Source organism: Lactuca saligna, chromosome 9, assembly GCF_052625555.1.
Source record: "Lactuca saligna cultivar CGN05327 chromosome 9, ASM5262555v1, whole genome shotgun sequence".
Lineage (NCBI taxonomy): Eukaryota > Viridiplantae > Streptophyta > Magnoliopsida > Asterales > Asteraceae > Lactuca > Lactuca saligna.
Genome location: NC_136425.1, coordinates 9,458,828 through 9,485,251, shown reverse-complemented (window position 1 = coordinate 9,485,251; position 26,424 = coordinate 9,458,828). Strand labels below are relative to the sequence as shown.

At 36.9% G+C, this 26,424-nt stretch overlaps 1 protein-coding gene and 1 non-coding gene across 2 annotated transcripts; both read left to right on the top strand.

Annotated features, from left to right (window-relative positions):
- The first annotated feature begins 606 nt into the window (after nt 1-606).
- Nucleotides 607-5,638, top strand: LOC145018739 (putative pectate lyase 8). Its single transcript, XM_078976592.1, has 5 exons — nt 607-913; nt 1,114-1,170; nt 1,598-1,678; nt 4,132-5,017; nt 5,132-5,638. Exons 1-5 carry the CDS (start codon nt 834-836, stop codon nt 5,348-5,350), a joined length of 1,323 nt encoding a protein of 440 aa, XP_078832718.1. The 5' UTR covers nt 607-833; the 3' UTR covers nt 5,351-5,638.
- Nucleotides 5,639-5,746: 108 nt separating this feature from the next.
- On the top strand, nt 5,747-5,915 carry LOC145018953 (U1 spliceosomal RNA). The gene has a single exon (XR_013667280.1). It is a non-coding gene; the product is annotated as a U1 spliceosomal RNA (small nuclear RNA).
- The last annotated feature ends 20,509 nt before the right edge of the window (nt 5,916-26,424 follow it).

Below are 26,424 nucleotides of genomic sequence, written 5' to 3'. Positions count from 1 at the left end.
AATCCCATATTGATTTAAGTATCAAAATATACTTCAACTTCATGTTTATATAACAAGATTTGAGGTTTGCTAAGGATTCTATTAAGATTTGGGTTTAAACCCAAGTCCCGGGAAAAAAATTAGGTTACCCTAAAAAAAATTGGGATACCCCTCTACTTTGATCTTGGTTCCGTCACTGTGTGTCACCCTATTAAACCTCTTAATTAATGCATGCCATTTGTCAACCTATTAATTATTTATTTCAAATTTTAAAAATTTCACTTTAATTACAATAAATTAATAACAATGCAATAAAAATAAAATAAAATTAATACAAATTATAAGGTGATATAATTTCACATATTTATTTAAATTAACGATTATAATTGATTAATAATTTTGTGTTCTAACTATTAAAGTTTAATTAATTTTGTAGCTGTGGTTTCACGGTTATATATATATATATATATATATATATATATATATATATATATATATATATATATATATATATATATATATATATATATATATATATATATATATATATATATATATATATATATATATATATATATATATATATAAACCACAATTTTGTATTCACATATCGTCCCTAGTCCATCCATACAAAGCGAGTGTGAGCTAACCTAACCAGGTTAGAAGAATTAACCTAACCCTGGTTAAATCTTATATCAGGAGGCGTTTATGGCTTCGTGATGGAGTTGTCCCTTTTATCATCTTTCTATTTAAAGGACTCCGTCATTGATCCCTGTTCTCTGTTCAGTTGATCATCCATTCCATTCTTATTTCTCTGTACTCGCACACAACATTGTGCGAGAAGTGAAGTCACAATGTCGGTCTCTCTCAGATTTTCGGCGCTCTGTTTATTTCTGGTTTATATGCTTTTCCTTTCCGTCAATGGCGTTTCGAGGTAACTTGATACAATGTCGGAAGTAATTCAATTAACAATATCCTTTTCACTGTGTTTATTTGCAAAACTGATTTAAGTTCTTACGAGTAATTTGATGACACACAGCGTACGTCTGGATCATGTTAAGTGTAAAAATGATGCATCGTTGTTAATTCTAGAAAATATGAATTTGATTCGCTGAGGTATTTTTGTGTTTTCAGTATGGAGGAGGAAAATGAGTTGCAGAGCTTAATAGACAACTCAACAATGGCCGATAGGTTAGTTGCGATGACTTTAATACTTCTGTAGAGTTGATGGCTGAGTTAATGTGATAATAATTGCGTTGATCGGGACTGTTTCTATTTGATAACAAAATGTCCATTTTGGTTATCTCCGGTGTGGATTTTTATTTATTTATTTGTTAGATCCACCTGCTTTCTCTAGCATTAACTGCTTTGAATGTTATACGATGGGTTGGATGTGATATACAACCGGATAATATGAGATCTTGTGATCGATCTAAGCTATCGTACAAATGTGTACTTTATTTCAGCCAAAATTCCGATTATGGAGTTGTTTTTTTCTTTTAGATTTCTAGTTGATGTTATCGATATGCTAAAGAATTCGTCTTCTGTAGCTTCAAACATATTGTATAGATTGGATCACGAATCGAGTACTGATCTAGAACTGTAAATAAATATCCAGGAGAAATGAAGATATTGCTATTGAAAAGAATGATAAGGCTGTTGAAGAGAATCCGGAAAGGGTCGCTTCTATGGTTGACATGTGAGTCTATTCTCTTCTCTTTCTTTTTATTTTTCTCACTTATTACATACACAGATTCATGTGCTTCAACTGTTTGTCATATTATTTTAATATATATGGGGTATAATAAAAAGAATATTTAAATAAAGTATCACATGGTCTCTGAATATCAACAAAACAATACCATGATCCTGGTTGATGGTCTGTTCTTGTCCTCATCACCCTTTTAAACACTTTGTAAATTACAATCTTTAACATTTCCATAATTTATTTTTTTTCATGATCAAATATAAATAATTTTGTAAATATGAGAATGTGATAACATTCAATATTCACTTAAATCCCATCCAACCCATGTGAGAGCATTTTGTCACCTAAAATGTGTGGTACATTATATATATATATATATATATATATATATATATATATATATATATATATATATATATATATATATATATATATATATATATATATATATATATATATGCCATTTGGGTCATTGGGTGGTCCTTGCATCTAAAATTAACTATTAAAACACAGTTTTTATAGGTGAAAGGTTTATTTTCATTATTTTTTTTACAAAAGAAGTTGTTGTAGTCATTATGGCATATATCATATACAAATAAATGAATTTGTTACTTTAAGATCTCCCCATGAATAAAGCTACATGTCACAATAAAAATATTAAATGTACTCTAAAACTTTCGGAACAAACTAAAATACTTGTCCCTATTACTTTATCTGTTTTAGTAATTAATCTTATCTCTATAACAAGAAAAGACAATAAATGAATTTGTCACTTCGAGATCTCCCCATGTTCTTATGATGTTGCATCTGTTTACCATTTTACTAGCATCTTTATGTGCCAGCGTGCCCACATGACCTTGCTTCCAATTAAGCATTTAATATACAGCATCTCTTCTGTTTTTTTTCTAATCATCTTATTTTTATTATATTATATTAAAATCACATTAGCATGCCTTCACCTATCATCTTCGTTCATACCTCTTAGTATAATAACTTTATTATTTATTATTAAGATTAACTTATTCTACGTTCGCTTTTGTCACGTGATTAGGAACACTTCTTTTTCATAATCATTTCATCATTTAATTTATTATTTTCATCGACGAAACTAATCGATGTAAAATCATAAATAATATTGATAATGGTACTAAATGTCAATTTTCAACTGAAGAAAGTACCTATGTACAATATTGTGTGTATATGAATTCACCAAATATGGTATTTAATTATTTAACTATTCTGATGAATAAGAATAAATGGATATACTTTTTTCACATGCATGGTGTCTTGGAATCAATCGGCTAAAGAGATTATTTATAGATCTTGCATGCATGGTACAATTATACATTCAAACTGATTGCAAAATGCCATAGGCTCGCCAAGCTTGACCGGGTCCCACAAAATTGGATCGTTTTGGGTCCAGTTCTGGGCATATGATCAGGAACAAGTCCGATTCGGAGTTTTACTAGATCTGGTTTTCACATGCAACCAAACCAAGTCATGTTGTGAGATATCTTTAATTTTCACCAGCTTCATTTCAAATACCGACACAACCATATCCGTATTTAAAGATTTAAATGCTATGAAGCTTTTCTCCCCCCACCGACGATACATGTGTCAATTATTTATTATTCCCATCCCTACACATTGATTGCCACCGGAAAAATCATGTTGCTTCACTTTCCGTATAATCCGTATTCATATATCTCTTTATTTTATTCATTTGGTCCATTAATATTATTTATTACTTATTAGTAGATTTCAATAATTTCTAAGAAGACCAAAACCAGTCAATGGTTCTATAAGTCATTCTCAAATTAAACCATTCAACTCTTTAAATCTAATGCATTATGGATTCGCTATCATCATTCCGATTTTATACAGCTTTGCGTATTGTCTTTATAACTCATTAAAGTTTAACAAATATTGAATAATTGAAATGCCACATCATACATATAGCATGTTTTTAATCATTTGTTATATTTAACTTTTTCTTTTATATGTACATCATAATATAAATATTAAAAAAAACTGCATAAAACTCAACTATTATACAGTAATCTAAAAAGCGTGATACTATTAAAAAAAAAAAAAAAAAAAAAAAAAAAAAACAATACCTACATATATATCTGGAAAAAAAAATTACATGAAAGGGAAGAATGAAATAAACCAAAATTATCATGTCTTACCTTTTATCAAATTAACTTAGATTCAACTTACACGGTACATATAATTTTCAATGATTGTGATTAATTTAGTTTAAAATTTTAAAAATCACTATTATTCATTTATAAATGTATTCTATATGAGTTATCGTTCAAAAAAAAAAAAAAACAGTTCAATCGTATTATTAGATAAGATAAAACAATAATATTATTGTGGATATATTAAAAAAGAATACAAATAATTGGACTTGTAATTGATGAAGATTGGAAATTTTGCAGGAGCATTCGCAATAGTACTGAAAGGAGGAAATTAGGATTTTTGTCATGTGGCACCGGGAACCCAATCGACGATTGCTGGCGGTGTGACAGGAACTGGCAGCGCCACCGCAAGAGGTTGGCAGATTGCGCTATTGGGTTCGGACGTAACGCAATCGGAGGTCGTGACGGACGGTATTACGTCGTCACCGATCCCAACGACGACGACCCAGTACACCCCCGACCGGGAACTCTCCGGCACGCCGTCATCCAAGACCAACCTCTCTGGATCATCTTCAAACGCGACATGGTGATCACTCTAAAACAAGAACTAATCATGAACAGTTTCAAAACAATCGACGCTCGTGGAGTCAACGTCCACATCGCAAACGGCGGTTGCATCACAATCCAATACATCACAAACGTCATCATCCACGGACTCCATATCCACGACTGTAAACCAACCGGAAACGCCATGGTCCGAAGCTCCCCCTCACACTACGGCTGGCGAACAATGGCTGACGGTGACGGAATATCCATCTTCGGCTCCAGCCATATCTGGATCGACCATAATTCTCTCTCTAACTGCGCCGATGGTTTAGTCGACGCCATCATGGGTTCAACCGCGATTACAGTTTCTAACAATTACTTCACCCACCACAACGAGGTTATGTTACTAGGCCACAGTGACACCTACGACAGGGACAAAATTATGCAAGTCACCATCGCATATAATCATTTCGGTGAAGGTCTTGTTCAAAGAATGCCACGTTGTAGGCACGGGTATTTCCATGTCGTAAACAATGACTACACACATTGGGTAATGTATGCTATTGGTGGGAGTGCAGATCCCACAATTAACAGCCAAGGCAACCGATACCTTGCCCCTGTTAATCCTAATGCTAAAGAGGTAATTAAAATTTTACTTTTATCGTTTTTGATCATGAGTTGTCGAGGCTATTTTTTTTTTTTTCGGCAAATTAGTTAGATTCGCTTTGCTCATGAGTGTTGTATAACTAAACAGGTGACTCATAGAGTGATGACAGCTGGAAGGTGGAGGCATTGGAATTGGAGATCGGAAGGTGACCTAATGTTGAATGGAGCATTTTTTGTCCCATCTGGGAAAGGAGCGGGAGCCAGTTACGCACGTGCCTCGAGCTTAAGTGCTAAACCGTCGTCTGTTGTGGCGTCTCTTACTTCGGGATCGGGTGCGCTTGTTTGTCGACGAGGCAGAGAATGTTAGAAAAACGATCTTTTTTGAGAAATCTCAGTTTTCATTTTTCTGGAACATTCTCTTTCGTTTTTTATTTGGAACGAAATACTTGAGAAGTGTACATCTAATTCTATTTTCCCTCTCCTCCCTTGTAAATTTCTGTAGTTGTTTACGTAAAATTCTCTTGATAGATGAAATTCAAGAGAGGAAGTGAACAGCAATTTAAGTGTGTTTACCGATTGTTCTTTTGTAATCCTTTGTTACTCCAATAGAACTATTATTACTTTGAAAGAAAAGTGAAAACTCTTATTGATATTAGCTATTTGTCTGTTCCCAACTACCGATGGTTGTCCCACATTGATGGGTGAGAGAAAAGAGGAAAGGAATAGGGGAATATAAATAGAAACGGGTGGGGGCTTTAGAAACTTACATACCTGGACGGGGTCTTAATGGGTGATCAGGAAGGCCCATGGCCTAGGTGGGTGACTTCCATTGCACAACAAAAGAGAAGGGTGCCAACCTAAGGTCGGCCCATGTTGGTCGATCCTACGTCTTAATTTCTGGCAGCGGGGGTTTGCGTTCGCGCGGCCCCTTCTAAATTTTCTAGTCGAATGTTTTCTTTTCTTTGGTATTTTTGTTCTATTTTGGTCTATTGTCTATATTAATTGGGTTTTCTTTTTCTAATATGTGCCGGGCACTTATAAGAAATAGAAATAGTAATTAAGGTATTTTTTTTATTAAAACTAGGATTTGGTATTAAATAACAAACTCTTTTATTCTTTTTCATATTTACCTTCCTATTATTCATACAATCTTGAAAAGAATAAAGAAAACCAAAAGCTATTAGTTGTATTTTGCACTTACTAATTGGCCATTGTTGCTCAAATTCTTCAACCGAATCTAACTTATACAAGTTGTAAAATTCAGTGCACCATCTTGAGTATTTACTTTTTAGCACCGAAGTAAACCAACTGCTAAACTTTGTGGCGATGTGCTATATGCAAAATGCATGTTTAGTATAAAACATCTATGTTTTAATTGCTTGTTTCATCTAAGGATCTTGATCGGTCAATATCGTTTTTGGTAACTTTTTCATTAATAGATTAAAATTCTGAAAATAAAGTAAACTTCATAAATTTAATCATATAATAATACAAATAGGTTTCAAAAAAATCAAACAAAAATATACTTACCTTAAAGAGTCATTCAAATGTGTTTAATTTCTTATTACGTAGAAGTGCACAACCAAACAATATAGTTCTTCCATGATTGTCGATACCGACAAATATGCCAAATGGCATGTCATATGAATTCACCTTGTATGTAGTATCAAATACCACAACATCTATGTATTTTTGATACAATTTAAAACAATGAGCATGACACCAAAAAATATGTTCTAGTCTATTTTTGCTATCTAGTGTAAATGCATATTGAAAATTAAGATTTTCATTTTTAACATTTTTACAGTACTACAAAAGCTCTCTTGCATCATTCTGTGAGTGCAGTTTATGATTTTTGGTAAAAATGTTATAGACATCCTTTTTAAGAAAAGAAAGTTCTACATGTCTTACCTTCCTTTCAAGATCAATCACACGCATAATTTGTGTAACAGACAAACCCCTTTCTTTTAATAAAAGTAATTTTCATCTTCTAATGTAATATTACGGTAAGATGGTAAAAACGAACCTCTTGAGCATTCAACAAAACATGATTATGCGCCGCAACAAACTTAGTGACTTGTCACTCTTCGGGGAAGATTTCGTTAATTCTTCTTAATGTTATACGCATGTGAGTCTTGCATTCACATCTTGTATAACCTTGGTTTCTTGTTTTTTTTTTTTTTTTGTAATCTTTTTTGAACTATGATTTTTCTTCATGATGACAAAAAACGTCACGTCTTTTCCTTTCTCCTGTTTTCTTGTTCATGAACCTTCCTTTTCGAACGAAAAACCCTTTCTTTCTCGCATAATTTTGATAAAAAAAAATAAGAACCTCTTCTTCACTTAGAAAATATTGACCAACAAATGGTTCATCAAAAATTGTCTTGTTGTTTTAACTATATTCTTCAATAGCAGTTTCTTCATGCCGTGCATTTATGGAGTTTTCTTCAACAGGAACTTTATTAAGATCAAAAAGACGCGTTCTTCCATCTGTAAATGTTAGCAAAATGTTAAACTATTGTTTGTCGAAGAAAATGATAGAAGATATAGTGTAAAAAAAATTTAAAAAGATCATATATAAAGATGGAAGATATGTAATCATATTAAAAGGAACAAAAACTAATATATATATATATATATATATATATATATATATATATATATATATATATATATATATATATATATATATATATATATATATATATATATATATATATATATATATATATATATGCCGTGAGTGGAGGGAAAATTGGAGGGAACTAAAAATGTTAATTAATTGACATGAAACTTTAGTACGGAAATAATATAAACGTAAATTTAGAAAATAAAAAAACAAGTTTGTTAATTAATACGAATTCTAGTTCCAATAATCTTTTTACCATAATTACTATTTCTTAAGCACATATTAGAAAAACCCATATTAATTTCTCAATTTTAGTAAAGAAAAAAAATCTTGCAGATCGAAATCTTGAAAATATGTGCTTTATACATCTATTTTTAGAATTTTTATCATTGTAATTTCTTAACTTTACTTTATATTAAGTATAAAATTATTGCATGCAAAACTTAACTTATTTGACACATTGATTTAAGTAGGATATTTTTACTTGAAACAAAATAGATTGACAAATTTATAGTTTAGAAATAAACTCTAAACAAAAAATGTGCAAGCTATATATTATATCAAAAAAATAGCATTAAAATACTTGACTGATGAACATTGTATGTACGGATAAACGATATGAAATTGCACACATTCAAACAAGACAACTTTTTCTTATCCCTTAATTATATAGTGTACACACCATGCTCTTGGTGTGGTGCTTATGTGACGTTGTATGAAGGAATGTGATGAGAGTCATGACTAACAATGTGGATGTTCTCTTTTGGTTGGTCCATCTTCACCGGCGTGAGGATGGTAAACATCATCACATCCTTGGCGTGGAGTCACACATATCATACTATAACCAATTGAGATACGCCATAAAAACTTGGAATTTTCGGCTATAATTAAATTTCGCTAGTTAGGCAAACCATTATTTATCAAATTTTCATCTACCCGATTAGAAAGACAATTAATCTCAATAAAAATATAATATTCATTTTTATATTACTAACATGACTTTTTTAAGTACTTTACACTTGCAACTTCTTTACTAGCGTTTCTAATCATCACACATTACTCTAATTTTACAAGGCCAACTAAGAAGCTAAGTATATGTTGTTTGAAAAAATGATGTATACGTAACTTCTAATAAATTGGCATTAATTTTGGGTCCTTGTTGTATACGTTGTAATATCATAGTAATGCATATACCATTATAAATAATAATAATAATAATAATAATAATAATAATAATAATAACTAGAAAGGTTAACCCCGCTAAGTGGGGGCCAGAAGCTTTCAATGTTGTTTCTGAATCGATAAATATGACAGATGTAGAAAATGCAAGGATGAAAAGCACGAGCTTTATCCCGGACCGTTTTTTCATGTTTTTATGAAAATATGTAAAAGTTTTGACAGCAAGAACCAGAAGTGTCAAAATGGCTAAAAAATTAAATGGGTAGGAATTATCAACTTTTTAGAAAAGGGATCAAAGTTGTCAAACCGTTAAAGTTTTATGGTCAAACTTTAAATATTTAAATGTTCCTAAAAAGTGTAAAAATATTGATTGCAATGACCAAAAGTGTCAAAACGGCTGAAGAATGAGGAGCAAAGTTGACAAAAAACATCCAAATTTACTATTCCTAACTTTGAAGCTGAATCATAGTACAGGGACCAATTCTGCCAAAAAAATGGCAAGTTCATTATTCCTAAGTTTTATTTCTTTAATATATACTAGAAAGGTTACCCCCGCTACGCGGGGGCCATAAGCTTTCAATATTGTTTCCGAATCGATAAATATGACAGATGTAGAAAGTTGAAAGATGAAAAGTTCGGGCTTTGCCCCAGACCGTTTTTCATGTTTTTATGAAAAAATATAAAAGTTTTGACTGCAAGGACCAGAAGTGTCAAAATGGCTAAAAAATTAAAGGGGTATGAATTAACAGCTTTTTAGAAAATGGATCAAAGTCGTCAAACCGTTAAAGTTTTGTGGTCAAACTTTAAATATTAAAAGGTTCCTAAAAAGTATTAAAATATTGATTGCAATGACCAAAAGTGTCAAAATGACTAAAAAATAAGGAGCAAAGTTGCCAAAAAAACTTCCAAATTTACTATTACAAAGATTCATTTTTTTAATATATGTATATTAATTTCTCTTCTAAAATTTGCCAAAAATAAGTCCAAAAATACTATTAAATTAACAAAAAAAAAAAAAAAAAAAAAAAACCCTTCAAAATGTATAATGGCTATATCTAACTCACAAAACAAGTTAGGATGCCAAGGCCAAGGCTAGACCACAATGCGTTTCGTTTATTCTGTGCTCCTTTTGGCCTCATTAGCTTGATGTCTTGCATATGAGTGGATTGAAATTTCTTTCATTTTAACTAGTAAAGAGGCCGCGACTACGCTGCTTTTGGGGTATTACGGAAAAAATCGGCAAACTTCAAAGATATGTGCTGAAATTGTAAATCACCACAACAGGGGAGAAAGTCGACAACCCCTAAAATTAGATGTCAAAAGTGTACAACAAAAAAAATGAACAATGCTGGAGAAAATTCAAAGGACGAAAAGGGTCAAATTCATAAAAGATTTGTGGCAAAAACATCAAAATGTAAAACTTTTTACTGTAAGGACTAAAAATATCATACTCACTAAAGATTCGTGGCAAAAACCAAAAGATAGAAAAATTCAATCAAAACACAATTTATAAAAGTTTTGATTTTAAGGGTGAAAAGTGTTAAATGCACCAAAGATTTGTGGTAAAATTCTAAAACCCAAAAAGATACTATTCCTAACTTTTATTTCTTTAATATATATATATATATATATATATATATATATATATATATATATATATATATATATATATATATATATATATATATATATATATATATATATATCGAGTGCAATTTCAAATTTTGATCATAAAAATTGACTTTTCCAGTTATAGATATGGATTCCGCGGAGGACCTCTGCGGACCTCCACGGAATGACGTCATGTCCACGAAATCAGAAAAGTTTCATTTTTTATTGTCTAAAAAATCCTTCCGCAGGGGTCCTCTGCAGAGACATTAACCCCTTCGTGGAGTGAGTTGTTTGACAGGTCATAAATCCCTCCGCAGAGTAGCTGACGAGGAGCTCCGCAGAGAGATTAATGTCTTCGCGGAATGGTTAGTTGCCACGCTTTTCTTGAAATAAAGTCTTTTTATTTTTATTTTTTAGCTACATTTTTTTTAAAAGAATTATGAGTTTTGTTATTTTTTTAAAGAGTTATGAGTTTTGTTATTTTACGTACTGAGGGTTTTTGGCAGATAAGTAATGGGGTTAACACCTACGTTAGACCTAATTTTAACAACTTAGGTATAATGCTTCCACCAAATTTTGATCGTCGATAGTGTTTGATTTTGTCAAAAGTAAGACTAATGTGTTTAATAGTAATATATCATTATCAGATCAACACCCGATTCATGCGTATGTTATGAATATTGTAGACGAAGCAGACGTTCATCAACTCATAAATGTAATTTCTGAAACGAAGGAGATTGTTTATTTGTATTTAGAGGTGTTTGATGGATGGGTCGAATAGATAGAAGCGGTTGACAAGATTGTATCATACAATGTTGAAAACATTGAAAACATTGTATCTGATAATGTTGATGAGTATCCAGAAGAAGAAACTGTGGCAGTGAATTCAGTGGAAGAAGAAAATTTATATGAGTTTGGAAGACTGGCTGACAAAACTTTGTCAGACGGTGAACAATCAAATAAAGTCTGGTCAGAAGATGAGTTCACACACGGGAAAAAAGGTTCAAACATATTTTACGGTATGCCTCCCATACCTGATTGTCCTGATCCTATTGTTGAACCCAGACCATTTCACAGTTTAGGTCCAAATGATAATATGTTTGTTCGTCAAACGTTTGATAACAAACAACAACTAATATTTTCTTTGAGTTTTAAAACAACCAGAGAAAAGTTTCAGTTTAAGACCAAACATTCTAACAAAAATCGTTATGATGTATATTGTGAAATTGAGAACTGTAGTTGGCGTTTATATGCAAAACGCATTCATCCCATTGATGGATTTGAAATCAGGACTTTCAACAACATGCACACATGTTCGTCATTACAGATACACTCTAATCATAAGCATGCTAATAAAAAAAATTCATGGGTACTATATTGCATGAGATTATGGGAAAAACTTGTTCCAAGGTTTGGAGGCCTAATGAAATATCAAGAGATTTGAATGCTTTGCTGGAAATCAATTTAAATTACAAACAAGCTTGGCGTGCAAAACAATATGCTATGGAATTGTTGTTGGGATCCTCTGAAGAATGTTTTTCCAAACTTCCTATCTATTTTCACAATTTGAAGATGCATAATCCCGGTATAGTTGCCTATATACAAACAGATTCTGAAGATTGTTTTGAGTCTTGTTTTTATGCCATTGGGAGCACTCTAAATACAAAAAACTTGTTGTTATTAATATATAATTATTTGTAAAAAATTGTAGAGTGTTTATTTGTTCCATTTTAATATATTGCAGATACGAGCGTTCAAACGTTTTTGTCGTAAAGTTATAATTATTGATGGTGCCTATTTGAAGGGTGATTTTAAGGGAACCGTATTGCATGCAATAGCTATGGATGGGAACAACCAGATAGTTCCCCTTGCACACAGAATATGCAAAAAAGAGAGTGGCCTTACTTTGTAACAGTCGGGTTTCCAGGTATATTATTTTATTTAATTATTTTGAATTATGAGAAGGAACTCGGTGAGTTGATGCGTAGACTCGCCGAGTAGGGTCATGATTGTTCATCCGGATTCGCTTTGGACTCGGCGAGTCCATGAGTGGACTCGGCGAGTCCACGCTGTTTAATGAAACCCTAAATCCTCGGGTTTGGAGACTATTTAAGGGCACTTATAGCCTCTCATTGTGGCTACCAATCCCTTGAGAGAACCCTAAGTGAGCCAAATCGTTGTGAGGAAGAAGAAGTCACTTTTGATCCTTGTATCTTTGGTTTAGCAAGAAGGAGGTGCAAGAGCAAGAGTGGAGGTGCGATTCTAGCAGTTCCAGGGATTCAGAGACTTCATTTTGAGGTAATAGTTCAAACCTCCTTCAGTTTTGGTGTTGATCATTAGAGTTAGGGTTTTCTAACCCCTTTGGAGAGTGATTATGTGGAGCAGATGGTCCCTCTTCGAGTTTGTGCCTTGGATCTGGACTCAAAGAGGTTCAAAGACCTTAACCCTTGGAGCTTTATGGATCAGTTTGGGGTTATTGGACTTAGGTTGCCACTTTTGGGTCTAAATCTCCTTTTGATGTCTTGTTGTTGTTATACAAGCATCAAGTTTCTAGCTTTACGTGACATTCATGCTTGGGAAGGCCAGATCTTTGATTTAGAGAAACAAATCTGACCTTAGGAGGCCAGTAGAGTTTGTGCATGGCATGAACTCGCCGAGTTGTTCCTGAGACTCGGCGAGTAGGGTTATGGTTTCACGTAAATTGCTCAGTGAGTAGACTTGCTGGGTTGGGGGATGACTCAGTGAGTTAGAAGGGAGTTAGAGGACTGGAGTTCAAGGCGGTACTCGCCGAGTTGTTCTTGAGACTCGGCGAGTTGAGTCGTGGTGGGCCCACGATTCATGCCTAGTATGACTTGTCAAGCATAGGGAGGGACTCGGCGTGCCAAGCGGGACAAAGTGTCACACCCCCAAACCTGAATGGCGGAAACATTCGGGGGCGGATGACTTCATGTGGTAGCGTAACAAGTGAATACATAGTAAAGAAAGCAATACAACCATCATATATATATAATTGAAAGTTTACATTTGTCAAACGTTACATGTTCAAAATCAATTACAAATATGATGTCAAAATATGAGATTTAAACTGGCGCCGCAACATCTCTTCATCAAAAGCATTATGATACCTGTAGTTACTGAATCCCTGGGACATACAAGTAATTTTGAAAGAGTAGATCAGCATTTAAGCTGGTGAGTTTCATAAGTATTTAATGACAATGTTTGTTATGAAACGAAATATCTTGTCCTTGTTTGTTGGTGTTTAGAAAATCCTGTATTCTCTACTAGTATAAAAGTAGTCTTCCTTCCAGACCAAAGTTTGTTTCCAAAATGTTTGTAAGTGTAAAAGTAACCAATATGTTTGAAAGCCTCGTAAATCAATGTATTTTTAATACCTCCTGTGAGCTTTATAACCATACTATTGACTCAGAATGCCTATACACAACGTTCTTCAGGCGTTGGAATGTTATGACGTTTGTCACCCCAAACGGTGGACTGTAGATAACAGTCAGGGCACAGGTTGTCAAGCCCGTATAGATCTATACACAAACACCATGCTCCCCCTCCAAGGGATTCTGGTATATAATACAGGACTTGAAATGTGTACTCGAACGTACGTGAAGTAAATGTCTCACAGAACCGTAGTATAAAAACAGATTTACGTGTTGAAATGTTCGTTTGTTATCGTACATGAAAGTGATTTCTCGAAAATCGTGTTTCTAGTATGTAAAAGTTAGCAATGTCCTCATAAAACTATACCTATTATAGTTTTCTAAAAGTGTGCCTCGTTTGTTTTTAGAATATCTTGAAAATAATCACTTGTTATGAAAACATAGATTTTCGTAACGTCTAAGATAGACACAAAATACTTTCAATCTAAGAAAATGTTTAGCTTATACATGCATTACAACCATTTATAGTTTTTAAAGATAGCATCTATTGTAATATATTTTTGTATACGGGAGTTCCCTATAAAGTTTGTAAATCACACATGATTCCACTTAATAAAAGTGTATAATAATCTTTATATATAACACCCGATAGTAGTCGTGTGTTTTACTTGTATCCCCCCCCCCCCCCCCCCTAGAAAGCATATAAAAGTGTTTAGAATATTAAAAGGGTTAATTAAGGGGTATGAACTCACTTGAAAGTTTGAAGATAGCGAGATGGAAAACCGGGCAGAGTTTCGTCTCGGGAAACGGATTTTCTTTGGGATTCTCGGGAATCTCGGGAGTAAAATCGACCTTCGGGACTTGCACAAAATGACCAGGGCTTCGGGGTAGTGCGGGCACGAAAAACGAGGTAAAACGCAAGAAAAGTGAGAGAGAATGAGCAAATTTTCCGGGAACCCTCGCATCCTATTTATAGGAGGCTGGAACCGCCTCCGTACGTGGGGCGTACGCTTGTACGTGGGGCGTACGCGTACGTCACGCATGACCGAGTCCTCGACTGCCTCGCACTTCGGATGGGATGGGGGGTAGGATCGCATAGGGGCGACGTGGACGATCCGAGGCCGTAGCCTCAAGTACGTTGGGCATACTCGTGTACGCGAGGCGTACTTGCGTGACTCAGACTTCGGATAATACCGAAGTTTTTAATAAAAATTATATATAAATTATTTATCAAACTTCAAAAATTCATATCTCATTCATACGAACTCCGTTTTCGACGTTCTTTATATCCCCGCGAAGGTGAGACTACGATCTACAACTTTCGTTTAGATTCCGTCGGCAAATTCCAAAATTATTTTTATTATTTATTTATTAAAATAACGTGATTAAGGAATTTCTTCAAAAATTCATAACTTCTTTATCTGACGTCGGTTTTTGCCAGACTTTTTACCGCTGAACAACCATTGTCGAGACCTTCGATTCTCGTTTAGGTCATTCCGGCCAAAAGTCACTCGATTTCTGATTCGAGTTTTCAGTTGACTGTTGCTAAGCCGAATTTGGAAAAATCTTAACTTCAATATACGAAGTCGGGTTTGGGCATTCTCTTTTAGTACGATTCCGGTTTAATGATATAAAACATAGTAGGTAGTTAAATAGAAACTTTTTGGACATTTTATTATCAACGTTTATTTTGATTAACTCAAAAATGGTTACAATACTTGACCTATTAGGCCATTTCAAAGAGTTGAAATATCGGGTTGTCACACAAAGTGTTAAAGAACATGTGTGAACTCGCCGAGTCACCAGGGTGCACTCGGCGAGTAGGGTCAAGGTGTGACCGTTGACTTTTAGGGTTTGGTCAATGGAGTACTTGTGTCGATGGGGGGTAAAATATCCTTTTTCCCTCCTGAGGGTGCCAAAGGCAGGTTGAGTCTAGTCTTGAGAATTATATTTATAAGAGTATTTACTTTATGTGAATAGGCGAAGACTAGGCAATATTCCTACCGAGTCAGAGATTTACGGAGACGTCTGAGGTGAGTCTTCTCACTATACTTACCTAGTGTTTATGTGATAGAGTATTATAGAGTTATATGCCAGTGTAATTGCATGTTATTTATGTGTTATGATTTATTGTGATATGTGCTATGTATGATTCAGAGTTACAGAGTTAGGACCTGCGGGTCCACAGAGTTAGGACTTTCTGGTCCACAGAGTTAGGGCTAGAGGGCCCATAGAGAGTTGGGGCTGGAGGGCCCCACTGAGACACATAGACCTGAGGGTCAACAGAGTTACAACCTCGAGTGGCTATTATGTGTTAGAGTGGTATTTTGGGGAACTCACTAAGCATTTATGCTTATAGTGTTATGTGTTATGTGTTTCAGGTACCAGCGATGATCGCGGGAAGGCACCGGCATGATTCGTACACACGCATACCAGAGTTTATATATATATATATATATATATATATATATATATATATATATATATATATATATATATATATATATATATATATATATATATATTGATCTTGGGTTTTGTATTGATACAATGTTGATATAATGATTTGTTTATGATTTCAAATGATATTTTATGGGTTACAAAAGTGAAAATTGTTCAAATTTTTATGGTGTTACAAGTTGGTATCAGAGCCTTGGTTTGAGGGATTCGGATATATCTTCGGGCGTATCTGAACTCAAACTGGGGATTTGAGGAAACTTTTAATAATAAAAATAATATTTTTTTGAAAAAGAGTAAAAGAGTCTTGAGACAAACTGAGCAGATTCGTGTGTACGATCAACCAGCGCCCGAACGGTGATTTCCCAAAATACCCTCCTAATAAGTGATTATCAGATGTGTTATGTATGCTATATGATGAGTTACAATATGCATGCTAGAGTAGACTACGTATTCTTATTAGGACTAGAGTGGCCTGATACATGATGCCTTAGTCTAGGGGTTTTGCTGCTAGAGATGCTTAAGAGTGATTTAGATAGCAGCGAGGTGCTTATGAGAGTTTTGTTAGTGAGTAGCACATGATAGAAAGAGTAGAGTACTTGGGATTTGAGGCTCAAGGAAGAGGACTTGGGATGAATGCCAACGCGGTATGGATGGTAGTATTGGGTCCGTACTACTGAAGATACCAGGTTGGTACGCAGTCCAAGTAAGAATCCTTTGGGCACCAAGGAACGAGTAGGGTGGAGTTATCGAGTGTATTTATACTCGAAAAGGGCCTCTAATATTCTTATGTGGTATTTCAGAAGGAGACCATGGTTGGGACGCGCCACACACCAGTGATCGGTAGTTCGAGTGATGATGAGATCCGTAGGATCATCCAGGAGGAGGTGGCTGCAGCCATCAAGGCAGAGATACCAGAGATGTTCGGGTCTATCAAGACCACTCTGATGCAGAAATTTGATGAGAGATACGCTGCTCTTTCTGAGGCTGCTATGGCTGCGGCCACTGCAGCTATAGCTGCGACTAGGCCGCAGGATGATGATGCGTTGTTATTCTGAGAGTTCAACTACACAAAACCACCGGAGTTTGACGGGACCCAAGACCCGATCGCGACGATGAGATGGATTTCAGACATAGAGGGGTGTTTCTTTACTTGCTCATCTCCAGAACATTTGAGAGTCCGGTTCGCGCTGAACCAGCTTCGCTTGGGAGCGAAGGACTGGTGGAAGTTTGTGACTGCGCACTTTACGCCTGCTGAGCTTGTTGCGGTGACCTGGGAGAGGTTCACCGCTATGTTTCGAGATGAGTACGTTCCGCAGGTGGAGAGAGAGCGTTTGGCCCAGGAGTTTCTGACCCTCAAGCAGGGTACTGAGTCTGTTACGGTAATTACGAGGATGTTTCATGAGCGGGCGATGTTCTGCCCAGAGCACGTGTCCTCCGAGCAGGCACGCATGAGCCAATCTTTGAGCATTTTGAGTAGGGATATACGCGAGTTCGTGGCGAACTCGATGTACCGAACATTTGCCGAGCTTCAGGAAAATGCCCGGAAGAGGGAGATAGAGTTTGAGACCCAAGCCAGGGAGGAGGCTGAGTCTTAGGGAAAGGATCGGCGGCCAGCTCAGTCTCAGCCGGCAGCCAAGCGGGTCAAACCCGCTGATTCGAGATCTGGGAACCAGAAGGGCCGCACTTGTGGCAAGTGCGGCAAGAGCCACGAGGGGATTTGCAGAGCAGGGTCTTGCTACAAGTGTGGCAAGGAGGGGTACATGGCCAAGGATTTCCCTAAGGGTTTTTCAGTCTGTTTTCATTGCAAACAGAATGGACACCGGAAGGCAGAGTGTCCACAGTTGCGGGGGTCAGCGCAACGAGCATTTCCGGGATCAGCCCTTGCTGCGGTGAGAGCTGCGAAGGTTGAAGCACCGAAGGCACGTGGGAGAGCCTTCCAGTTGACTGCGGAGGAGGTCCGCGCAGCGCCCGATGTCATGGCCGGTATGTACTCTTTCATGTATTCTTTTACATTCTGTGATGATTGTGTTTATATTATGTTATGCGTAGGTACCTTCCTTGTGAATTATGTACCTGCTCTAGTGTTATTTGTGTAACGCCTGTGTTTCTGGGCTTGCCATTTTTAGCAATGTAATGGTCTAGGTTAACCTTTGTAACCCGTTTTGAAATAATAAGATTGTATTATTTGAGTATTATGTGTTTTGTGCTTAATTGCTTAATTATGTGGTTTGATTAATTAAGAATAAAAATAAGCGTCAAAATTTAAGTGTAAAATAAACTTGATATCTTTAGATAATGTTGTAGTACTTGAAACAAGATTTCCGAAGATATAAAGAATGTCGAAATCAGAGTAATAACGAGGAAGTTATGACCTGTCGAAGTTTCGCGACAAAACCGACACGACACAACGCGACGTAAAAAGTGAATTTACGTTAGAGCGATATTTAGCCTTAGCAATCTAAATGAAAGTCGTAGAGTACGTCAAACCATGATCGTGCATAAAAAGAACGCCCAAATCTGACTTCGTATGAGGAAGTTATGATTTTTCGAAGTTTCGACTTAGCAGTATGCAGCCCGAATGCTCGATTTGAGACCGAGCGGTTTTTAGCCGAAACAATCTAAATGAGAATTGAAGATCTCATTAATTTTAGTAAAACGATAAAAAGATAGGCGAAAACGGACGTCGGATGAAGAAGTTATGATTTTATAACGGAGTTTTCCTATCCCGGCCCACTAAAAATAAATAATAAAAAATAAATTCAAAATTAGCCGATGGAGTCTAAACAAAAGTTGTATATCGTAGTCTCACCTACGCGTGGATATAAAGAGCGTCGAAAACGGAGTTCGTATGAGGAAGATATGAATTTTTAAAGTTTATTTAATAAATTCGGTATTTAATTTAAATAAAAATTCGCTGATATTATCCATGGGGGGGGGGGGGGGAGTCACCGGCCTTATCCCCGTTACGCCCCGCGTAATTCGCAGATCCAGCCCCTATAAAAGGCTTGCGAGGGTAGCCGAAAGTTTTGTTCATTTCTTCTCTTCTCTCTCCCGTTTTGCATCGTTTTGCGTGCCAGAAATACCCCGAAGCCCCGGTAATATTCCCGAGTCCCGAAGCGAGTCCCGAGATCCCGAAGATCCCGAGAAGTGCGGTTTCCGAGCCGAAGCTTTGCCCGCGAGAAGTTTGATTTTCGTAGAGATCTTCCAGATCTGCTGAGGATTACTACTTCTGCAAGTCGTAGTGCTGTCCGATCATCTTCTGATCAAGTGAGTGTATACTACCTTTCATAAACGCAATAATAATACAAGTATGGTTCGAGGGTATTAAGTTTATTGTTGTTTATACGTGTGAATGCGTTGTTACTTTCTCATAACGTATAACTATGAAGTATTTTATACGAGATACGTGTTATGTGTATATTTTGTTGTTATGTGTGTGAATGTATATTCACTTTCTTCTATCTTACAGATATGCTTATTTCTATATGAAATACGTGTTATGTGTGTGTGCCTCATCTGTTATATGGAAAATGTATTGATCAAGCATGCCATACAGGTTTTGAAAATATGTATAAAAATGTATGTTTTTATCTACTAATATGTTGGGTAGATAGTTGGTGTGTAATAAACAGATGAGAGGCCTCGTTGTTGTTTTGATCCAGTCATCTAGCGGAATTTAGATGACGACCACGGACTTTTCTAGACAGTCCAGTGGAACACTAGCAAGCTCATAACATGTAGGTGTTAATGAACTTGGGTGTTCATTCGCTGTATTCCATCCCCCTCATGGTTGCCTTATTTGACTTATATTGCTGAGGAAACCCCGCAACATGTGTTGTCACCCCGATGAAAATATTCTTAGATTAGGTCCCTTGTGTTAGTTATTTTAGGGACACAAAGTGAGAATAACGGGAATGGGTAACTGGGTTATTGTTGGTTGATAATAATTAATTTAATTATTTATTGTGGGTTGAAAACCATATATGCTCACCAGGCTCCCAAGCCTGACCCACTCAGTTTTATTTGTATTACAGGAAGTGGCGCAAGGGCGTAAGATGGATGAACCATCAAGTTGTTTTGTTTGCAAGTCTGCATATGTTTATATTTGTTATATGACTTGTAATGTATTCGTTTATGCTTATTGATCTGTATCGGAACATGACACCCCGAGTTTTGATTATAATGAAAAATACATTTCTTTTATGAAATGCTTTGGTAAACATCGTTTTATCATGTTTTGTTTTTGGGAACAAATTCCGCAACTCTTTCAAATCAAAAGGATTTACTCTGAAAATATTTAAAAGCATAAATGAAAATCGGTCTTTTCTGGCCGAGATTTTGGGGATGCCATATATGATATTATTTGTTCGGATCTATGGTCTGTTGCCGACCAGATCTAGAAACTTTATGTGTGTAGGATTCTAAGCGTACGTCTACGATATTAGAACTAGCATGTAAACGTTTCGGAGTGATAAGGATGATTTGAATATCTATCGTGAATAAAGATCTAATTTCACCTTATTCGGTGTGTAGATCAAAAATGGTGAGAACAAGAAGTGGAGTTGGAAATGCTGATGAAAACAGGAATCAACCACCAGTGATTGAACAAAGACCTGTTGTAGCAGCAGCACCTGAGCCAATAACCATGGCTGGTGTGCAATTGATGATTCAGACGATGTTGGATCGTCAGATGGATGAAACTAGACGGTTGCTTCAACAAAATCGTGAAGAACTGTCGATTCGTGTGGAAGAGCCTGAATTAAATGAAGGGCACTCGGAAGGTGGAAACTTCAGTGGATCAGTTGGTCAAGCCAACCCACCGATAGTTAGCAAGACAACCGTGATGGAAGGAAATGCCGTGCGTCAATTCCGAGGTGGAGCTGTTCGTTGGTGGAACACTCTAGGGAAAACTTTGAGCCCAAATGAGCCACTGCAATTGTCATGGGCAGAATTCTTGGTGCAGTTCAAGTGCAAGTTCTGTTCGGCTCAAAATCTATTGGAGCTAGAGAACAAGTTTCTGACTCTAACGAAAGGCAGCATGTCAGTTGATGAATACACCAACAACTTCACCGATAAGATGGAGTTTGCCTTGCGTATCGTTCCAGACGAGTTGACTAAGGTGGATCGGTATGCGAAGGGACTTCCATGGGAGTACGAGGTGCAGTACGTCAAGCACTTACTCTAGAGGCAGCTATCTGGGCTGCCAAGTTTGTTGAAAACATGATAAAAGGGAGAACCACCAACAAGGTTGAGGTTGGTGAGAAGAGGAAGTTTGAGGGAACATCTGGTTCCGGTAAGAAAAGCAAATTTTCGAAATCTGATTCGAAAAGGCTTGGTGGAGGAAAAGGAGGCAAAGCGAAGTGGTGTGAAAAGTGTAAGAAAAAGCACTTTAGGAAATGTAGTGAGGATGTAACTTGCTACAAGTGTGGAAAGGTTGGACATTTTGCCAATGAATGTCCGAACAACAAAAGGATGTGTTTTGGTTGTAATGAAGAGGGGCATATTTTGAAAGACTGTCCGAAGAAGAAGGAGGCAGCTAAGCCCAACATTCCACCAAAGCCGAAGGCGAGAGCATTCCAGATGACACTGGAAGCTGCTAAGGATGAAGCTGATGTCGCTTCAGGTACCTTTCTCGTTAACAATTTTCCTGCCCAAATTTTATTTGATTCTGGAGCCAACTACTCCTTTATATCGCATGAATTTGGTAGAAAACTAGCTTTGCCTATTGATAGACTAGATAATGCTTTATTAGTCGAAGTTGCTAGTGGCAAGTTTGTACCTGTTAGCCATCGTATGAATAACATCTTAATCGACTTGAATGGGAATAAGTTCCGCGAGGAATTATTGCCTATCTAACTTAATGGTTTCGACATCGTGTTGGGAATGGATTGGCTCAGCGCCAATGATGCCGAAATTTTATGCAAGAAGAAGATAGTTAAAGTAAACCCGCCTGGAAAACAATCGTTTATGGTGTATGGGGACAAACGCCGAGTGAATTCTGGAATCATTTCCCTAATGAAAGCCAGAAAGTGTTTGACCAAGGGATGTACCTCATATTTAGCATTCATGATTGATGCTAAGAAGGAAAAGAAGGTGATGCAGAGTATTCCTGTGGTGTGTGATTATCCGGAAGTATTTCCCGAAGATCTTCTTGGATTACCACCTGATAGACAAGTAGAGTTCAGAATAGACTTGTTACCAGGAACCACGCCAATAGCAAAAGCACCTTATCGATTAGCACCGACGGAGATGAAGGAGCTAATGATGCAACTTCAGGAATTGTTGGACAAAGGTTTCATTAGACCTAGTTCATCACCCTGGGGAGCTCCGGTGTTATTCGTGAAAAAGAAAGATGGAAGTATGAGAATGTGCATTGATTACAGAGAGCTGAACAAGGCAACAATAAAAAATAAATATCCGTTGCCAAGGATTGATGACCTATTTGATCAACTGCAAGGTTCGAGCTATTTCTCGAAGATCAATCTTAGGTCAGGATATCATCAGCTGAAAGTAAGAGAGCAGGATATAGAGAAGACTGCGTTCAGAACTAGATATGGACACTACGAGTTCTTGGTTATGTCGTTTGGACTAACCAATGCTCCGGCAGCATTCATGGATTTAATGAATAGGGTTTGTAACCCGTTCCTTGATAAATCCGTGATAGTGTTCATAGATGACATTCTGATTTACTCAAAAAGCCAGGAGGAGCATGGCAGACACTTGCGAGAAGTGTTAGAAGTTTTGAAGAAGGAGAAGCTGTATGCTAAGTTCTCCAAATGTGATTTTTGGATTCGTGAAGTCCAATTCTTGGGTCACTTGGTCAACCAAGAAGGGATAATGGTTGATCCAGCAAAGATTGAAGCTGTAATGAAGTGGGAACAACCGAAAAGTCCCACGGAGATCCGAAGCTTTTTAGGATTAGCCGGATATTACCAAAGGTTTATCCAAGGCTTTTCTTCGATTGCTACTCCATTGACAGCTTTGACCCACAAAGGAGCTACTTATGCTTGGAGTGAGAAGCATAAAGAAGCATTTGAGAAGCTAAAGAAGAAGCTATGTGAGGCACCGATACTTTCTCTACCCGATGGAGTTGAAGACTTCGCCGTTTATAGCGATGCGTCTGGGGTTGGATTGGGTTGTGTTTTGACCCAAAGAGAAAAGGTGATAGCATATGCCTCTCGACAGCTGAAAGAGCATGAAAAGAATTACCCGACTCATGATTTGGAGTTGGCAGCGGTAGTTTTCGCTCTGAAAATATGGAGGCATTACCTCTATGGCACGAAGTGCAAACTTTTCACTGATCACAAGAGTCTCCAATATCTCTTTAATCAGAAGGAATTGAATATGAGGCAACGACGCTGGCTGGAATTACTCAAGGACTACGACTGTGAGATACTTTACCATCCCGGTAAAGCTAATGTTGTTGCTGATGCTCTCAGTCGGAAAGTCAATCTTGAAAGGAAAAGGCCAAGAGCGTTGAGAATTGAAGTTGTCTCGACCATTGTGGAAAGTATAAAGAAAGCTCAAGAGGAAGCTTCTGAGAAAAATGACCGAAAGGAGGAACGTTTGGGTAAAACGTTGGTGTTTGGTACAAACGGTCATGGACTGAAGGTATTCGAAGATCGTATTTGGGTAGCTAAGTCAGGAGGAATTAGAGATCTTCTGATGGAAGAAGCTCACAAGACCATGTATTCGATTCATCCCGGTAGCACTAAAATGTATAGGGACCTGAAACCCTACTACTGGTGGCCGACGATGAAGCTTGATGTTGCAAAGTATGTGGCCGAGTGTGTGACTTGTGCGAGAGTTAAGACACAACATCAGAAACCGTATGGGAGTTTAGAACCTTTACCTGTGCCTATGGGTAAGTGGGAAGACATTGCTATGGATTTTGTCACTAAACTACCCAGAACAAAGAATGGTCACGACATGATTTGGGTGGTCGTTGATCGATTCACTAAGAGTGCGCATTTCATAGCAGCCAGGGAGAAATGGTCTATGGAAAAGCTTGCGAATTCTTATGTGAAGGAAATTGTGAGACTTCATGGTGTTCCGCTAACAATTGTGTCGGATCGTGATAGTCGTTTCACCTCAAGGTTTTGGAAAAGTCTACAAGAGGAAATGGGTACCAAGTTATGTTTAAGTACAGCTTACCATCCGCAGACTGATGGTCAGAGTGAAAGAACGATACAAACACTTGAAGATATGCTGAGAGCATGTACCTTGGAATTCCTAGGTAATTGGGATGAACATTTACCGTTGGTAGAATTTTCCTATAACAATAGTTTTCACTTGAGCATTAAGATGACACCTTACCAAGCTTTGTATGGACAAAAGTGTCGTACGCCGTCTTGATGGCTTGAGGCTGGGGAAAAGCAGTTTATGGGACCGGAGATGGTTCATCAGACTACTGAAAAGTTGAAAATAATTAGGGAAAGAATGTTAGCAGCTCAAGATCGTCAAAAGAGTTATGCTGACAAAAAGCAAAGACCGATGACTTTTGAAGTTGGGGATTCGGTTTTGCTTAAAGTCTTGCCGTGGAAGGGACTTATAAGATTTGGTAAGAGGGGAAAGTTGAGTCCAAGGTTTATTGGACCGTTTAAAGTTCTTCAGAGGATTGGGAACCAAGCTTACAAGCTCGAACTACCAGAAGAACTGAATGGAATTCATAACACTTTTCATGTGTGTTATTTACAGAAGTTCACGGGGGAAGTTCCCGACATGATTCCACTTTCGGAGTTGAGAATTGATGAGAACAAAAGGTTGATTGAAGAACCAGAGGCAATCGTTGACCAAAAGACTAAGAAGTTGCGACGCAAGATGGTCGAGTTAGTTCTTGTCCGATGGAAACACACGAATGGGCCGAATCTCACCTGGGAGACGGAGAGTGACATGTTGAGTCGCTATCCGCATTTGTTTGTTGATGAGTGATTCCGGGGACGGAATCATTCTAAGGTGGAGAGAATTGTAACGCCTGTGTTTCTGGGCTTGCCATTTTTAGCAATGTAATGGTCTAGGTTAACCTTTGTAACCCGTTTTGAAATAATAAGATTGTATTATTTGAGTATTATGTGTTTTGTGCTTAATTGCTTAATTATGTGGTTTGATTAATTAAGAATAAAAATAAGCGTCAAAATTTAAGTGTAAAATAAACTTGATATCTTTATATAATGTTGTAGTAGTTGAAACAAGGTTTCCGAAGATATAAAGAATGTCGAAATCCGAGTTATAACGAGGAAGTTATGACCTGTCGAAGTTTCGCGACAGAACCGACACGACACAGCGCGACGTAAAAAGTGAATTTACGTTAGAGCGATATTTAGCCTTAGCAATCTAAATTAAAGTCGTATAGTACGTCAAACCATGAGCGTGCATAAAAAGAACGCCCAAATCTGACTTCGTATGAGGAAGTTATGATTTTTCGAAGTTTCGACTTAGCAGTATGCAGCCCGAATGCTTGATTTGAGACCGAGCGGTTTTTAGCCGAAACAATCTAAATGAGATTTGAAGATCTCATTAATTTTAGTAAAACGATAAAAAGATAGGCGAAAACGGACGTCGGATGAAGAAGTTATGATTTTATAACAGAGTTTTCCTGTCCCGGCCCACTAAAAATAAATAATAAAATATAAAGTCAAAATTAGCTGACGGAGTCTAAACGAAAGTTGTAGATCGTAGTCTTACCTACGTTTGGATATGAAGAGCGTCGAAAACGGAGTTCGTATGAGGAAGATATGAATTTTTGAAGTTTATTTAATAAATTCGGTATTTAATTTAAATAAAAATTTGCTGATATTATCCATGGGGGGGGGGGGGGGGGGGGGGAGTCACCGGCCTTATCCCCGTTACGCCCCGCGTACATAAATTACGCCCCGCGTAATTCGCAGATCCAGCCCCTATAAAAGGCTTGCGAGGGCAGCCGAAAGTTTTGTTCATTTCTTCTCTTCTCTCTCCCGTTTTGCATCGTTTTGCGTGCCAGAAATACCCCGAAGCCCCGGTAATATTCCCGAGTCCCGAAGCGAGTCCCGAGATCCCGAAGATCCCGAGAAGTGCGGTTTCCGAGCCGAAGCTCTGCCCGCGAGAAGTTCGATTTTCGTAGAGATCTTCCAGATCTGCTGAGGATTACTACTTCTGCAAGTCGTAGTGCTGTCCGATCATCTTCTGATCAAGTGA

What these genes read in the sequence shown, in the direction of transcription:
- LOC145018739 (XM_078976592.1), top strand. Translation starts at nt 834, where the DNA reads ATGTCGGTCTCTCTCAGATTTTCGGCGCTCTGTTTATTTCTGGTTTAT. An exon ending in TCCGTCAATGGCGTTTCGAG is followed by an intron (nt 914 to 1,113) that starts GTAACTTGATAC and finishes TTGTGTTTTCAG; the next exon opens with TATGGAGGAGGAAAATGAGT. An exon ending in AACTCAACAATGGCCGATAG is followed by an intron (nt 1,171 to 1,597) that starts GTTAGTTGCGAT and finishes ATAAATATCCAG; the next exon opens with GAGAAATGAAGATATTGCTA.